The sequence below is a fragment of the Microcebus murinus genome, chromosome 8 (genome assembly GCF_040939455.1).
Source record: "Microcebus murinus isolate Inina chromosome 8, M.murinus_Inina_mat1.0, whole genome shotgun sequence".
NCBI classification, from domain to species: Eukaryota; Metazoa; Chordata; class Mammalia; order Primates; family Cheirogaleidae; genus Microcebus; species Microcebus murinus.
Genome location: NC_134111.1, coordinates 79335356 through 79354098, shown reverse-complemented (window position 1 = coordinate 79354098; position 18743 = coordinate 79335356). Strand labels below are relative to the sequence as shown.

The 18743-nt window shown below is 39.8% G+C and overlaps 1 protein-coding gene across 1 annotated transcript in view; it reads left to right on the top strand.

Annotated features, from left to right (window-relative positions):
- The window catches only part of DYTN (dystrotelin), a 52080-nt gene that overhangs the window by 10335 nt on the left and 23002 nt on the right, over window positions 1–18743 (top strand). Inside the window, exons 4-9 of the mRNA XM_076005371.1 lie at window positions 32–117; window positions 661–761; window positions 5206–5277; window positions 5519–5682; window positions 10624–10735; window positions 12396–12544. Of these exons, the coding sequence (XP_075861486.1) occupies window positions 32–117; window positions 661–761; window positions 5206–5277; window positions 5519–5682; window positions 10624–10735; window positions 12396–12544 (684 nt within the window). The remainder of the gene's footprint in view (window positions 1–31; window positions 118–660; window positions 762–5205; window positions 5278–5518; window positions 5683–10623; window positions 10736–12395; window positions 12545–18743) is intronic.

The following is an 18743-nucleotide window of genomic DNA, read 5'->3' as shown; positions in this document are numbered from 1 at the left end:
CCATTCTTGTCTGTGTTTTGTCACCATGCAGCACAGGAACAGGTTTTCTCCAGCTCGCACCTGTGACCGCAGCCTTAATAGCCCTCTCAGGGGACAGCCCTCTTACAAAGTACAGAGGTAACATACAGAGCAGTTTTGAGTGTCCTGAGTGCAGTGACCCTACACCCCACACCTGTTACCCTCTTTACCCACCGTCCCCATCACAACGGCTCTTGCTCTTCACCATGTTCTCAGCATGATTTGTGTGTTTATTGAAGACATGCTTTGGAGAATTTAGAATTTTTTAAGATTTTTGCTTCCTAATCATTCATTTCCTGGTTATTCTTAATATTTATTTGTTTAGGGATTATCCAGACACCAGTAATTATTATTGCTTTAAAGACTGGGAAGACCCTCACATTTCCATTTACTAACTTCATGATCTTCATCATAGATGCACTGAATTACCAAGGAGTTGAAATGGGAATGGGTTTTCATTGCTTATCAAACTAGAATATCTTGCACTGGAGGCCTTCAGAACAGCAAGCAAATAATCAAGAATATAACTTTCCCTTCCCTTTCCCTTCGTACCCACAGAGACTGCTCATTCGAAGCACACACTCTTTGAAGATACATTGCAAGCATTCAATTTAAAGATTTCTTTTCCCTTTACCTGTCCAGCTCTTTTCCAGCTCTATGCAGAAAATAGCAGAAGAGGTTATGATTCTGGGGCCCGCATGACTCGAAAGGTTTTGAGAAACCTTCTAACAGATCTACAGCAGGTAAACCCCTAATACTTAAGAATCCTAAATTTGTTTCAGTTATATTAGACACATTTATTGTTAAAGATTTTGATGCTTACGTGTCGATCCTACCTTTATCTAGCTCTCCCTGCAAGCTCTCCTCTCTGTAGCCACTGCTGTTACCAGAGCACAGGTCTCAGTAACTTCAGCCTCACCTGTAGCCATTGCGTCCTAGCTGGCGTCTCCAGCTCCAGCCTTCCCCTTTGTTAACTCTTCTTCCACACTCAGCCAGTGACCTTTCCAAAATGCAAACGTCCCCCATGCCTGAAATTCTTCATTGGCCGTTCATGTCTATGGAATAAAGCCTAAACTCCTTAGCACTGCAAGTAAGCAAATCTTTTGTGATTTGACCCAATCCTTCTCTTTTAAAAAAGAAGTAGAATCACAATTCTCATACAAACATAAAGTGAACATTTGTCAAAAAATCTAATTCGTTAATTAAAAGAAAGTGCCCGTTAGACGTTATAACTAGTCCAAAGGAAAAAGACCAAAGAACAAACGGATAGGTTAGGAATATTAAAGTGAATTTGAAGGTGGATGCAAAACTGTCTTGGGGGAAAAAGGGAGGATTGTCCCTTCATCTGGACATAATTTATTTAAGAATTATTTACATTCCTATCAGTTTTCTGCAAGATAACTTAAATCTCTACAGAGTTGTAAACTAGCCTAGTCAAAGACAATGATGCCTGTCTCTATAGGTTCAGATAATCATGATCGAAAAGATAATCCAGTAGTCTCTTTTGCTTATTCCAAAGTGTTTACATTTTCCTTACATTTTTAATATTCTTTTGACTCCTGCATAATCAAAATCCTTACTGTCCCTGACAAGCCAGAAGTTCTCCATGCCTGACTCCTGCAGTTCCATCTACCGGAAACACCATCGCTTATCCTTTCACTTGACAAACACTACTCATCTTTCAAGGTCATTCAAATATTAGTCACCTCCTTGCTCAAAGCTTCTTTAACTCCTTCTGCATAACTTTGCTATAGCACTTGCCAAATTGCACTGGATGCTTCCCCACTAAACTGTTTTCTCAAGGGTAGGAACTATATTTCCTTCATCTTAAATCCCAGTGCCTTGAACATGTCTGACACTAAAAGGCCTCCACAAATGCTTAATGAAACTGTAGATGAAATGCAATACTCAAATCATTATGATGTCCATCATTTTCTGTGTTTCAAGAAAGTATTATACAAATTCGATATTGTTTTTGTCTTTACCAGGCAAGGGCATTTAACCTCCTTAAAGTAAATATGTTTCTTAAATATTTTTAAATGATGTAAAATCGTGTAATCAAGCAAGAACTTCCGCAAATAGATGAAGCAGGCTCCGGTTGTCTTGTGTGTAAGTGCAATTGTCCCACTGTACCTCCTACCCTTCTTTGAAGGATGTCTCTGTTCTTCCAGCCCCTGTAAAATTCCCAAATTGGGGTTTTTTTGTACTGTGAAGCCTTGGTAACTTTCTGTCATTTTTCTCCTGGCTCTGGACCAAGGATTCTGAACTGGGAATAGTCCTGATGGGAGCCGGAGGAGTAAAGAGAAATATTATCAAAATCTCTAAGACAGGCTGTATGATTTGGAAAAACCTATCCAAAATTACTCTTCCTTTGATTTGGTCTTACTATTAGTATTTTATGTTCATGTTGATCACAAAAAAATTAGCATTTAACTTAAATTGCAAACAATATTGAAGATCTTCATGTTGCTTCAATGGAGCAATGATTTCTTTTTAACTTATAATATCATTAATACAATATCAGACTCCGCTACCTCCGAGCTGCGCTGGTGGTTGTGGCAGCACGTGGATCCCAGCACCAGTTTTCTGCTGGTTCCCAGGCGTTTCTCAGGGAGCCGTCTCGGCAGAGGCTTTTCCAACCTATCCACTCGCGTATGCAATCAGACTGGTGAGACTAGCGTGTTTAGAAAGCAGATGTGATGAAAGGAGACGGACTGAGGGGCGTTTTCCTTCTCCCGTAGAGTAGAATTCTCGGTGCTCTCCTTCTGACTACCTGCTCCCACAGCCCTGAAAATCTGCCCTTGTTCCAAGGCTCCATTGAGGCCAATGAGCTATTGAACGAGCAGCACCCACAGCACTCCCCCTCCCCTCCCCACACACCCCGTGCATTACCACGCTCCTGAGAAAGCCTCAGGAAGGCATAGATTTGCACAGCAATTTATCATCCCATTAACTTCCATTATGGACTCTGTCATAGATGGATTCCCGCAGAAAATTCCAGGCCCCGCCACAGGATTCAGAGCCTCCCCCAAGTGCCATAATTACTATTTCAAGCGGTGTTCTGCCTGTGCCCGCAAGCCACCTAGCCACGGTGAATGCTTCCTAGAACACCTGCAGGAAATTAGTCAAATAGGCAATTCATCCGCAAAATCTTCGCGCACACAATTATAGGCAAAAATGTAGGTTAAAACTCACTACGGAAGCGAACTTTCTTTTGGCTGGTGTGGGAATCACAGAGCTGGTGCGTGGAGCCTATGTTATCCACCCCCTTTATTTTTACAGTTGAAGTGAAACTCCTTCCCCAGGCCTCAAGGACACCAGAGGATGGTGAGTGTTGAATTAACACAACAGTCGAAATAAGTGGTCCAGTTGTTCATCAGCCCTGGCTGGGCAAAAGATGAGTAATGAGTTATTTTTTCAGACAAAGGCCAAATAACATAGGGAGTAGTTACTTATGTTGGACTGGCAGGGTTATTATCAATTTAAAGTACAAGCCATCTTGTCACTATTACGCAAATGTTTGTTGACTTCTGCCTGGCTAATTGTCAGCAAAGAGATTCTAAGTGCCACTTTCCTGATTAGAAGGATGTTTATTCGAGTTGATGGACTCAGCAGGGGGTCTTTGAGATTACTTCTGAGCTTGCAGGCAATGCCTGCTGACAGCTTGTGCTGCAGAAGACATCAGATGTGAAATTAGGACCCGTGACCAAATGGGAATAAATGGAGGTGACAAGTACATGTATCTGTGCATATAGATGATGTCAGAGCCAAGTCCCTGGCCGTCTTGGCAGTCACAACAGGTTCTTAGTCCCTTAATTGAACTCCTTATGGTGACTGTGGTTGGAAGATGGAAACCTCTGAGGGAGTACAGATTGAGCCATCGGAATATATGTAAGGTCAGGATATGACAAGCTTTGTAAAAACCCTTCCACAAAGGGTAAGGCATCTTAGAGTGAGACCTCAATTCTGCAGTTAACTTGCTTTTTTGACCTTGAGCAAAATATCATGTCTCATTCACCCTTTATTTTTTTATTTCAAGAAAATATGAGCATACATACATTTTGGTTGCATTTTATATCTTTGCCTCTCCCTAGCTAGGGTTAGAGGTATGTCCTTATTTGACAAATAAAAATTGTATAATTCAAGATGTACAACTAGATGACTTGACATATATAAATATTGTGAAATGATTACCATGGTCAAATTAACACATCTATCCCCACCCATAGTTCCCATGGGGGGGGTGGAATGTGAGGACACTTAAAATCTGCCCTCGTATGAAATTTCAAGTAAATGATACAGTATTATTAATTATGGCCACCATGCTGTACATTAGATTCCCAGAATTTATTCATCTTATAGCTGAAAGTTTGTACCATTTGATCAACATCTCATTTCCCTCACCCTCCCCAAGCTGTTGGTGACCACCATTCTACTCTGTTTCTATGAGTTTGACCTTTTTAGATCCCATTTGTAAGTGAGATCATGCAGTATTTGTCTTTCTTTCTGGGCCTGTCTTAACACTTAGCATAGTGTCCTCCAGGTTCATCCATGTCGCAAATGACATAATTTCTTTGTTTTTTAAGGTTAAGTTGTATTCTGCTATGTAAACACACAACATTTTTAAAGTCCATTCATTTGCTGATGGACACTTAGGTTGTTTCCACAACTTGGCTATTGTTAATAATGCTGCACTGAACATGGGGGTGTAGATATCTCTTCAACATACTAATTTCATTTCCTTTCACCCCTTGTTTCAAACGAAGACAGTGATTATTGCCCTAGCTCAGAGACTGGCATTCAGGAGTGTTTGAAAAGGTTTTCCTTGAAACCATTCTAAACTTCAAGACAGTATCATTGTGATCCTCATTTTATAGATGTACAAGGGCAAGGAAAGCTTAAAATAATTTGGGGTCATAAGAAGTGAAACAATGGAAGCAGTGCCTTTATCACCCCATTGCCAGACTTTCTTCCCTCACCCTCCTCCCTCCTCTTTTTCCCACTTGTTCATTCATTGTCTCAACCCAAACATTGCAGAAACCTCACAAATTTCTTCTATTTGCTTGGGCTGAGACTTCATCTGGTCTCAGACACCCAATACTAGTGACGCCGTGGCTGTGAGCTGATTGGGAAGGCCACATACTTCTCCATTTCCTAACAGCTGACATGAGGTTGCCTCTTTTGCAGATCCCAACTGTCGTGGGGGAGAGTCGTGCTCTGTGCTCTGTGGAAAGTGCCACCCGCAGCTGTTTCCAAGGGGTGAGTGCCATGCAAATGTCCCTGGAGTTGGGGGCAGACCCACTGGAAGAGTTTGCTGACTGATTTAAATTACAGACCTAGTCTACACAGCATCTAAGGCAACTAAATTTAAGAGGTAGACTTATCTTCAGCTTTTCATATAATAAACTTCTTCAGCAGAGCTGACAGAAGTAGTCAGAAAAGAAGATGAAAATACAGAGGTATGCCTAAACCTACATCTCAGCCTGCCATTGTTTTTCAGGTGTTGAGCCCAGCAATCAAAGAAGAGAAGTTCCTATCTTGGGTGCAGTCCGAACCGCCCATCCTCCTGTGGCTCCCGACCTGCTACCGATTATCAGCCACTGAAATGGTCACTCACCCTGTTCGGTGCAGTGTCTGCAGGACCTTCCCAATCACGGGACTGAGGTACAGTCACCGTCAGTATTGTGTGGACGGTCATTCTCCAAATGGGTCTAGGGCTGGAGCTGCATCTCTCCAGAGTCTGTTTGAGGTCCCTCTCACCCATCTGGAGCTCAGTTGACATTTTGGCTTAATAATTCTCTGCACAAGGCATCCTGGTTGATTATAAGTTATATTTTATCTTCCATAATTGATGGACTAGTAAATTCTTCCACTGGCATATACTCTGACTACCATGTTTCCCCAAAAATAAGACCCACCCATAAAATAAGCCCTAGCAGGATTTCTAAGCATTTGCGCAATAGAAGCCCTACCCCCAAAATAAGACCTAGTGATGGGCGTGGCTACGCAGCGTCTCTGCACAACCCATGCATTGTGTCACGGAGCGGTAAAGAAGATGAGCAGCCCTTCTCATCTGTCCCATGAGAGCTCTATTGCTCTACATGAGAGATAGGGGCCAATAGTTCTAAAGGAAATAGAGTCACAAGAAATTCAGGATGGAATTCGGGGTTTGGAGAGTTATAATGATGTTCCAGAAGAAGATGACTTAACTATATTTGAATAAATGTAGATTGTTGTACCATACTTTAAAAAAATAACACATCCTCTGAAAATAAGCCCTAGGGTGTCTTCTTGAGGAAAAATAAATATAAGACCCTGTCTTATTTTCAGGGAAACACGGTAGTATATACTTTTATTCTTCCAAGGAGGAAAAAAATTGTCTTTTGCTCCAAAAATGCCTGTTAAATACTTTGGAGCCATTGATAACAATATAAATATATATATTTGTAAGTGCTCAACGAATACTAAGCTGAGCAGTTCACATGGATCATTTCACTTAAAAAGTATTGTAAGCCCACACAAAAGGTGGTATTATTATCCAAATTTGCAGAGAAGTTAAATAACATGCTTGAGTTCACAGGGTTAGCAAGCCACAGAGGCTGGTGGCCTAAATCCTAGTCCCAGCTTTGCAACCATGGCGCTGCACTGCCTCCCTGTGCACACAACTGCAAACAAGGTCTCAGACCCACAGGACTGGTCAGCATTTGTGAGAGCAACTCAGGCTGGATCTTCTTTCTCTCCACCTAGAGCAAAGAGCAGATATGAAAGCTAGATTTGGGGGTGTGAGATTCAGATCTTTCCATGGCGTTGAGGATGACAGTCAAAACCCCACATTAGAGAAAGAGTGCTGTAGGTCTCCCATAAGTAAAACAATAAGGAAGTAAAATTAGAGTCATTATTGGGGAGGGGAGGGGAGAAAGAAGCCACCAGGTCTAGGCCAGGCATGGGAGATCTCATTAGTCGTGGTGAGCGAGCACAGGTGCAGGGGCTGGAGACGTGGTAGGACTGAAGCTTCAGGACACCCAGGTAAACACAAGTCAAAGATGGGGGTTTCCAGAAGGAGAAGTGGCCAATAAGCCCCAGGGTGTGGCTCTTACTCACTTCGTTCCCCCTCCCTTCAGGTACTTCCTCACCTTAACTAGCCCAGAACTTACATATGCTCCCACAGATATAGGTTTGCTGGGTCCACTAAAACACTGGAAATTGGGTTTAAATTTTGCTGAGAGAATGAATTGGGTTTGCAGAGAATTCAGAGGACACAGTGAAACTTCACTCATGCAAAACTCTGCAAATATTAATAAGTGAACTTTAAACAATAAAAGGTATAAATGGAAAGGACTCTTGGAAACCAAGCAAACAGGACCAAAGAAATCTCCACATTACAATGAAAAATAAATTCTTTATATTGCACAGTGGAGACATCTAAATACGACTTACCATGTTATCTGCATATTATAATCATTTAACCAATAAGCAAGTGTTAGTTAAGGATAACTACATGCCCTGCACTAGGCCAGGTACAGAATTAACTTTACAATTATATAATACACAACTTTTACATTCAAATATTTTTTCAAAATCATTATGTATAACAGAAAGCAGATATTATCTCTATTCTATCGATGACAAAAATTGAGTCTTAAAGAGTTTGAGTGACTTACTCAAGTCACCCAAAATAGTAGCAAAGGCAGAGGGCAAGACACACCATACTGTAAGTTTCAGAATATGTCCACATCTGTTGAGAATGAGATTAAACTTCTTGGAAATGCCTCTGTGTGAACCATTTTCCCTCCTAGAAGTACCAGGCAATGCACAGGTATCCCATATACAGAAAGCTGGGTGCCCCGGGCAAGGCTTCTAACCTCTCTGGACCTCATTTCTTCTTAAGTAAAATAGGCAGGGTACATCAGTGATATCTGAGGCTTCTTTTAGCGCTAATCTTCTGAGTCTATTAAAAATTGCCTGGATAGATTACAATCCTAACTTTAAACTTGTGTTTCTGGCTCTCAGAAAACTCAATCAATAGCTTTGGTGTTAATGAGATCTGTCAAGTCATTTTAGAGAAGCAGCATTCACAGATCTGCAGGTAGCTAGAAGAGGACGAAGATTTGGCCTTCTAAAGAAAGAGAAGATGCAAAGACTAAACGTTGTCCCTCATCCAAGACTGAAATTCTAGAAGGACATGTCACATTTTTGCTCAGTGATAGCCATGTGAGGTTGAGATGAGATTAGGTGAAAACCTGGGTTCTGTACTGGTAAAGCATCACAGCAGACTAATCTCATTACTCGTGTGACGATCTCTCTCCTACGCTCCCCACCCCTGTAGGTAGTTCTGAAGCTGGAGGAGCAAACTCAAGGGCAGAGTCAGCCACCATCCCAGACAGGTTGACTGCAGCCATTTGATAGCGCTGGACAAAGCATCCGGCACAGACAGCTCATCAGATAATCCTCATAAAATACAGCTTATACGGTTGTACACTTCACTTAAAAAGTGATTGCCTTCCCACTTAAGTGTGTTAAATAATTTTCAAAGCTTTGTAAAAATTTTGCAAGGTCAGGAAGGTTTACTAGTCCCGTTTTTTCAGATGAAGAAACTGAAGTTTTTCATTCAACTTCCTTCAACTAGTGTTCATTGAAAACCTACTGTGTACAAGGCATCCTCTAAAACAGTGTGCTTCGGTTTCCAATCCACCTGTTAGTATTGCTGAGTAATGGTGGTATGCGAATTCAAACTCAGGTCTCTGCGTTAGTGGTCTATTCTAGTGGTTAAAATAGGCTGTCAATGCAGATGGTATCCGGGGTCTTACTAAGTAGTTACTTACTATGCAGTTGTGTAACTTTGTGCAAGTTACTTAAATTCTCTTTGATTGTTTCCTCATCTGTAAAATGATGGTAATAGTAAGAATACCTGAAAGAACTTCCACGAGGATTAACCATGTCAACACATGTATGCTGCCTGCACATAGAAAGAGCTAAAAAATGTTAGCTTCTACTGTACTCAATCCATGGTGTTTATTAATATCCTGCTGTGGGACTCAGCATTGGAAGTACAGCAGTGAATGAGGGCAGCTGAGGGCAGGTCTCATGGCATTTACACTGCCCTGCTCCGCCTCTAATTGACTATGATCAGACTGAAGACCTTCTGCCATCTGGCCTCAAGGGCTTTCCAAGGTTTTTTCCCTTTGTTCTTCAAGGCAATTAGCAGGTCTAATAGAGCTGACTTCCTCTAAACCTTTTTTGTTCCACTGTCTCCATTACCTCATTCCTCCTCTTCTTTCTACCTGGGATTTTCTTGCATAGCATGAATCTCACTTCTTCCATGAAAACTTTTCAGACTACACCAGCCCGTTGAGATCTCCCGCCCTCTCCCTTGATAGCACTAATTTTCCATTGGTGCTTAATCACACATCACCTAATTTTGTTAGTTATTACCTCAAACTTTCATGTCAAATTTTTGCAGCAAGATATGAAACTGGAACAGAATTGGAATTTTGTCCTATGTCTTTTGTAACTTTTAAGACAGAGGTTGAAAACTCAGATGCTTACATGGGCAAGACAAGTCATGTATAGGAGGGAAGTGGGCCAGGTAGGGACAGTGGCCAGCTCAGAGTGTGTACACAGTCCAAATGGAGTAGCTGCCACCTTGTCCTCACCAACTATCACCTTTGATGAAGACAGAGCTGTATGCCACATACACTGCAGTTAGAGAAGAGAATTAAAATATCAGAAAAAAGGGTATAACTCCCTGATGTTTTACAGACAGAAAACACGATCCCATTCAAATACCCTTAAAGTTGCTAACTGATGACTGCTGGGTCTCACCAGCCCTTCCCGGATATCACAACATCTTCCTGAGTGTTATGAGACACCCCTCCTTACCAGAGTCTCTCGAGATTCTCTCCTCTTCTTCTGACCACAAGGCAATGTAGAGTTGTGACTGTTGTGACTGTTAAGGAAAGAAAATCTCCAATGTTGATGTGTCAAGACACTTGGGTGTGGTGGTCACTCAGCTTGGGCTGGTGAGGAACTCCCCCTCTTCTACTTTATTTCTTCCCTGTATACAGACTTCCAGAAAATGACAAAAGCTTATTTTTAAATTCTTTGTCTATGGGTTAATTTCCCCCAATGCCATGCAGGAATGCAGGTCCAATATTATCATATCTTGCAAATTTTCAACAGAAGCCAGAATTCAATTTTATTGAAATCTAGGGATTTTTCAAGTTGGCAATTAAATTCAAAATATTTGAGTGCTTTTTGAAGCAGCTGCACAAAATGTGAATGCAGATTTAAGAGTTTATCCTAAGGATTGTAGCACACAGTACCCTGCATATAAAAGGCACTTGTCATTTTAGGATAATGAATCAGACTTCTATACCATAGTTTGTTGGATCAAACCGTATTAACATAATGCCATATAAAAATATGATCAAAAGAAGATTTCTTTGAGTAAATAAACACATCAGAGTCATTTAATTCCTATTTCTATAAAGTTTGGGAGAAACTTTATAATTACTTAATAGCTCAGACATCTTCTGTATAGTTTTGGAGCACTCATTCTCTACGTACTAGTAAGGATGTAAGCCACACTTCTATTTTAATTGGCAGATACCGCTGTCTGAAGTGTCTCAACTTTGACATCTGCCAGGTGTGTTTCTTATCTGGTCTTCACAGCAAGTCCCACCAGAAATCTCATCCTGTAATTGAGCACTGCGTTCAGGTAACATCTAGTGCAATGTGCCAAAGTATTCATTAAACAAGTCACCATAAGTTATTAGCCATTAAAAAATGTTCCCTCCAGTGAAACCCCAAATTCTGCTCCTGTCATACATTATAATATTTAAGACTAAAGAAGTGGCAACTCAACCTTAAATATTTCTCAAAATAAATATGCCCTTTTTACATTGTAGGTTTTCTTTTAGAGACAGGGTCTCACTATGTTGCCCACGCTGGATTCAAACTCCTGGACTCAAATGATCGCTCTGCCTCTGCCTCCCAAGTAGCTGAAAGTACAGGTGCACCTACTACATTGTAGGTTTTTATAAAAGCTTTTGCAGACAAGTAAAGGCCAAATAGGGTCCAGTCAGAAGCCACCGATCCCATACTGTGTACTGGAAAATATCTATGAGGAGTTAGAGGGGGAAGCATTAGAAATGGGTTTAAAGGGAAAAGAAAAGTGTTCCGATTTGGTTAAAATGATGCAATGAGGTTTCTAGTTGTTAGTATATTTTTGGAGAAGTTTTCTCTTTTAACATGTCTTTTCCAAAATCCTAAATTTTAACTTTTATTTTTTAGCAGAAAAGTAAATTATCTCACTTTTGACTGAAAGAGTGTATAACTGAGACTTCACAGCTGTCTTTCAAAAATTTTAACAGAAAATTATAAATACCCAGCAAGTGAATTCAGTTTTTTTCTGAGAAGAAAGGGAAATAGATTAGTAAATTTTAAGCGAGAAGCATTCAAATTTTTCCCAGAAAGAACATTTTCTCTTCATTATTACTAAGTTCCTACGAATCAGTTTCTCTGTGCAGGTGGCAACCCCTCAAATACCACAGGAGTGAAGGCTGTTGATTAATTACCTTCGCCAAGGATTGTTTTCCCTCTTTCTCTGTTTAACCTGAATGGTCCGCAAAAGTCAAGGGCTTGGATCTTGCCAGATAAGCTGTATTTACTCAGATCTTCAGATTCATTGGCTCGCGATCCACCTTTCTGTTGCCATTAAATGAAAGTCTGGGACTTGCTGGTGTTATAGTGACACCATGTGGTCACTTCTAGATCTTCAGGTTCATTGGTCCATGCTCTCTTTCTGTTGCCATTAACTAAAAGTCTGGGGCTTGCCTACGTTATAGTGACACCGTGTGGTCACTTTGTTATTACACTTTTAATTTCGAGTTCTGGAAACCTTAAATAGTGAAACATCTCCTTCTGGAAGAAGTTCTTAACTTGAGGTGGATGAACGGACTTCAGGTGGTCCATACATCCGCTGAAATTGTGTAAAGAATTTAATGTCTGAGTGTTTTTTTCCTGGAGATAAATCTACTAATTATCATCTAATTCTTAAAGGAATCTACAACCCCAAATGTGGGTGACCATACTTGGTCCTCTTTCATACCTTCTTCTAGCTTTAGATTTCCAAATGACTGGTCACTCTCAGGAAGAAAACTTATGGAAGGAGTTGGGAGTATTTAACTTGGAGATGTATGCTATTGTGTATGTTTATACAGAGAGGCTGTGAAGAAATTCAGGAACTAAGATTATTTTTCCAAAGATATAAGAGAAATAATTCCAAAACTTCCATGACGAGCAGTCCACCCCACTAAGGACAGAAGACCATGTTTAGACCGATCTGACATTCTTTCCCTGGTTGACCCCTTCAGCAGATGTCAGCAAAAGAGAACACGAAACTCCTCCTCAGGACCCTCAGAAGCAACCTGCTCCAAGGGCGCTGTAGGTGGAAAGAAGCTACGAGAAGGCAGTGGCTTCTGGGCCAAGTGAATCCAGAGGACGTGGCTAACCACACACAGGCCAGGTGAGGGTCTGTGAGTGACAGTCCCACAGAGTGGCAGCCTGGGGACCCTGGGCGCTGGCTTCCACAGCCAGCACAGGGCACAGCGGAAGGCTTTCTAATGCTGACGATGATCCCGCAGAAGGCAGGAGTGGGGTGAGGGAGACCTCTGAGATACTTTTCCCCTCTACAGTGGCCTTTAATCTTAAAGTAGAACTAAGAGGCAACCATGCCTTTCAGTGATCCATCCAATCATTTAGAGTTATTTCTACAACTAACGGCATCAGAAAGACACAGAAGATTCTTAATATTAGAATATTTGAATAATTTCGTTCTGTACTCCTAGTTTTTGTAAGTTTGCTTTTGAAAGCCTAATTCAGAATTAATACTTAATTTTAAAAAGAGGAAAAGCAAGACAGTTTCTCAGCACTCAGAGAAGAACGTTAGTTACATTTTAGTGTACCAAAACAGGGATTATGCTATAGACACAATTTTGCATTCTTCTCTTTTCCTCCATTAAATGGAGAACATGTCCCATGCTGTTAGTTTCCAAAACACCTTTTTTAATAGCCTTACTCTCACCCTTATAAGTAAAGTGCCATAATTCACAGACAAAATCCCTTATCATTGAACATTTTGGTTATTTCCAAATTTTGCCCCTTAAAATTCTATAGTCAACATCCCTGTACATGCATTTTCTGCATATTTTTATTATTTTATAAAGATAAACTCAAGTAAAGTCATTGAATCAAAAATTATGAACTTTGTTAATCTTCGAAATTCAGAATGCCAAATTGTGCTCCAGAGGGGCACACCCTGCCACCACCGGTCTATGAAATCACCCATTGCATACCTCATCACCAACCTAGAGATGACTTTTTAAAAGTCTTGGTGACCTTAATTTTTGAAATAACACTTCTTTATAATATAAAAAAGAAGAGGGTAAAGGAAAGAGACAGTATTTCCTTGGGTTTATGATCATCATACTTTTGAGAGAAAAAAATATCCTATCCACTCACTCCCATTTTATCTGCTGTGATAAGGAATAAATAAGTTTAAATCAGATTGATATTCATTTATTAATTTCTCAGACATCCACCAGTGAATTTCCATCTCAATTCCAGATCCCTGTTTCTATGGTCACTGTTATTTTACAGTTTGCTATAATTTAAATATATTTTTATAGCTCTTTAAAGGATAAAGTACACCGTGACCTCACAATTATATGCCATTTATTATCCCATGCACCTAGCAGGTTGTTTTCAATGCATAATTAACCTTAGAGAATTTTAATATCATCTTGATGTATATCTTTAATCTAGCACAAATAATTTAAGTTTAAAAATAAAAACAAAAATATCAGGTGCCAATTCATCTTCAAGCCAGTTATTTTCACCTTTCACTAGGAGAGTAACAGTAAAACATGTCAATCAATCATTGGATTTATTGGGTACTGGAGATCCTGCCTAAATGCCTACATTCTCACAGTCAGAACAAAACGATCCATACTTATCCATACTTTAATTTGCATTTCTTTTGGCCACTGATGCCAGACTGATCTTTGACACATCTTTAACATAAATACGATGACATTTCTCACCTGCTCAGCTACCCCAAACTCCCATGCCCTCCTTAAATCCCTCCATTGTCTTCCCCTTGTTTTTAAGCTAAAAGCTCAAAGTTGTAACTGCCTTAGGAAGTCCCGCACATGTGGTGGATAACCTCTGCAGTCTCTTCTATCCCCCCCAGATCTCTGATTCTGCAGCCCTGCTTCTGCCCCACATAAGACTAAATAAGACCAAATCTACTCCCCTCCCTTAAGATTTAAACCATTACTTTAAAAGGTTTTTCGGTTTGTAACTACACATTTATTCCTGTAATGGTTTGATTCCTGACTATCTTCCCACTTGGCTAAAAGCTCTATCAAGGAGTCCGATTTCACTCACTCACTCCAACACCTGGCTCATAAAAGTATTTAAACAATTCAATCCATTAGCAAATCATGTTGGTTCAAAATAGATCCAGACTTTGACGGAGTCTCATTGTCTCCACTGCCACCACCTCAGCCCACCTCTTTCTCTTGCGCTGTTGCAGTGACCCCCTAACGGGTTTCCCTGCTTCCTCCTTGGTCTCCCCACAATGGATCTACTCACGTCGCGTCATTCCTCTGCACAAACCCTTTGATGGCTTTCCATCTTCAAAGGAAGCCAAAGTCCTTCCAGTGGCTTAGCTTGGCACTATGAACCCTGTTCCCCACCAGCTCTTAGTCCTCTTCTGTGCCTCTCTGCTGACTTGCTCCACTTCAGCCTCAGAGGTCTCCTTGCTGCCCCTTGACCTAAGGGGTTCATGCCCCTAGGTCACCTCCCGCAAAGCTTGACTCCTCACCTCCTAAAGACCCCACCAAAGGCCTTTGCTCAAATGTTGTCTCATCCTCAAGGATGAGACCAGACCACCATTCACCATTTCAGTCCCTGTACTCACTCTGGCAATCCCAGTTATCCTCCCTGCCTTTATTTTTCTTTAAAGCATTTCATCACCATCTGTACCTCATATATTTCACCCATTTAATGCTGTGCCTCCCACTATAATATAAGCTCTATGAGGGGAGGAACCTTCTACTGTTTCCAGTTGTATTGCCAGACCCTATAAAAATATCTGAATGTGATAAATGTTCAATAGATGTTTGTTGAATGATTGACTGAATGAATGAATGAATGATAAAGTAGATAGATGCATGATGGAGAAATTGATGGGTGTGTGGATAAGGTAGATTGTGAGCTTTTTTAGAATGTAGCATGAACGAGAGTCACAAGGAGTGTTGGAACAAGGTAGGAGAGTTTGATTGAGCCTGGAACACAGATAGATAGATGCCTTGTCTTCAGCCAACCATTTGTGTAGCTTTAGTGAAGTCACTTCACTTTACCGAGACTCAGTTTCTTTATCTGATGACAGGGGGTAACCTCTCTTCCTACTCCCAGAGTAGTATTTGTGGAGATAAGAAGAAGAAAGGGAATAGCAAGGGCTATCAAAAACTAAAGGTTCTTTAAATATCAACATGTTATACTCTGTCCACCCTGAGCACAATAAGGTTGTTCTTCAAAATAAAATTTTATGTAACAATTTTCAGTTTAGCCTAGATTTTGATGAGTTTGGAAATTCTGATCAGTGGCCGATCTAAGAGAAAAGAATGTAGAATATTTCTATGTTACAATGTGATAATAGGCAAAAACACATCCTAGATATCTATTAAGTTGGCACATTAGCACTGACAATCTTTTCAGAGATAAATGGTTATTGCCAAGTGATAATATCAAATTTATTCACTGTTTCAGCAAACAATCTGCCTGGTAATAAGCCTCTTCCCTTTTGATGTGGATTCACTTACTTTACATATAATAATTCACAATGAGAAATCTTTCGTTTACAAAAGCAGAATTGAAAGCTAGGTGCCAAATGTCATCATTGTTATTAAATATGTGAGGAAGTTCTTGCAAATGTAATAAAGAAAATTAAAATGCTGAAGGACAGAATTACTTCAATTTCAAGCTAATAATACAATTGTGATTCTCTAAGAAACCTCAAGTAACTCTAGCAAAAACTGCTAGCATTAATAGGTTTTTAATGGTGATGGAAAATAAAATAAATATGCACAAAATTCTTCACTGTACTAGTAATAACCAGATAGAAATTTTATAAAAATCTCATTTTAAGTACCTGTAAAAATTATTTTTAAAAGAAACTAGGAAAAAAAGGTTTAACAACAATGATCCAAAAACCATGTAAAGAAAATTGTAATATTTTATTGAGTACAGAAAACAAGTCCTGAACAAGAGGAGAATCATACCAACTTCCTAAATGAGAAGACAAACTTAAGAATGTACCTAAGTTTGATGTACTTTAATGTACCTTAATGCTCCCAAAATTAAAACAGTTGATCTTCATTATTTGCAGATTCAATATCTACAAATTTGCCTATTTGCAAAAAGTTATTTGTAACTCCTAAATCAATGCTAGTGGTCCTTTTGCAGTATTTGCAGACATGAGCAAAGCGGCAAAAAATTCGAGAGACCTGGTACACATGTGCCCAGCACTGTCGAACTGAACAGTGCTGCAAGTTGTCTGCTCTGTTATCTCAGCTCTACTGTAAACAAGTGTCCTTCTCACAGTCTATTTTGTGCTGCGTTTTCTGCATTTTTGTGATTCTTGCTGGTGATTGGCCCACAAATGTGGTGCTGGATTGCTGTCTAGTGTTCCTAAGCACAGGGCTATGATGTGCCTTAATGAGGACACATGCGTAAGTTTCATTCAGCCATGACTTACAGTGTTGTTGACCATGAGTTCAATATTAATGAATCAATAATATATATTAAATAAGATGTCTTTAAACAGAAACACACATAAAACAAGGTTATGCATTGATTGGTTGGCAAAAGTGTTGTGACCAGAGGCTTGCAGGAACCTAACCTCGTGTTTCCCCTAGGAGCAAAGGTTCCTTGTTCTATAATTCAGTGTTCAGGGTGACTTTACAGAGCATAACTGCTGTGAATGATGAGAATTGACTGTATTTAAATTAAATGCACTTCCAGATAGAATAACAAGGTTTTTTTTAAATAGGATAAAATAAGTTCGAAGCTATGTTAGAAGAATAATTATATAAGAATAGTAAAAGTATAATATTGAAGAATATTGAGAAGTGATGCCCTTCAACAAATATTAGGACTTACTATAGAACCATTTTATGACCAAATAATATAGTATAAAAAAGGAATAAACATGTAGATATGAGGATAAAAAAATAAAATTTAATAATTGATCCAAGCATATGTGGGAACCTAATATGTGATAAAGATAGTATTTTAATTCAGTGGGAAAAGAATGCATAATTGGCTATTGATCTGAAAGAAAACAAAACTGGCCCTTATTTTGCCCCATATACTGGCATAATTTCCAAATTGAGTAATATTTAAATGTAAAAACTTAAAATAAACATTAGGAAAACTGTGGTTGGAGGAAACCTCTCTAAGACAGAAAAACAAAAAATCATGAAGGGATAGATAGACAGATATAATATATGTGCCAGCATACAAAGTTGAACATTTTGCTATGGTAAATGATATAATAAACAAAATCAAAAATAAGCTCTAGACTTAGAAAAATATTTTCAGTAATAAGGCAAACTACACTATCAAAGGGTCTCTAAAAGTTAATAAGAAAAACTGAAGAAGAAAAAGAAAATGGGTAAGAAGAAGAAGATAAGGGTGAAGAGGAAAATACACAAAATATAGAAATAGGCACTCCCAGAGGAGGAATCCCAAATGGTCTTATACACACAAAAAGATGCTCAACCTCACTAGTGGTTAGAAAAATGCAAATTAAAGGAACAATGACACATACCATCACTTTACTTATGGGAAAGGCAAAGATTGAAACGAATGACAACATCTATTGCCAGTGACGATGGAAGAACGTAGCTACTCGTGAAATTTGGTAGAAGTACAAATGGCTATAGACTTTTCAGAAAATGAACTGAAAAATATTCATTCACTTATTCATTCAATAAATATTTATTGAACATTGTTCTAGGCACAAAGGATCTATCAGTGAACAAAAAGGGACAAAGATCTCTGCTCTCATGGAGCTTTTGTCCTAGAGGGGAAACAAGACAAAGACAAACGGTGTAAATGTGAGTTATATAGCACATTAGAAGGTTTTGCCGGGCGCGGTGGCTCATGCCTGTAATCCTAGCACTCTGGGAGGCTGAGGCGGGCGGATTGCTCGAGGTCAGGAGTTCGAAACCAGCCTGAGCAAGAGCGAGACCCCGTCTCTACTATAAATAGAAACAAATTAATTGGCCAACTAATATATATATAAAAAATTAGCTGGGCATGGTGGGGCATGACTGTAGTCCCAGCTACTTGAGAGGCTGAGGCAGGAGGATAGCTTGAGCCCAGGAGTTTGAGGTTGCTGTGAGCTAGGCTGACGCCATGGCACTCACTCTAGCCTGGGCAACAAAGCAAGACTCTGTCTCAAAAAAAAAAAAAAAAAAAGAAGAAGTTTTAAGCACTCAAGTGAAAAGGAGATCCACACCACTGCAAGGAGGAGGCTGGTGTGGCTGAGTGGGATGAGGGAGGAGAGGAATAAGAGAAGAGGTGAGGAAGGTGGGGCTGATCTTAAAGGGCCTGACAGACCAACGTTAGGACTTTGGGAAAACTTTGGAGGATTG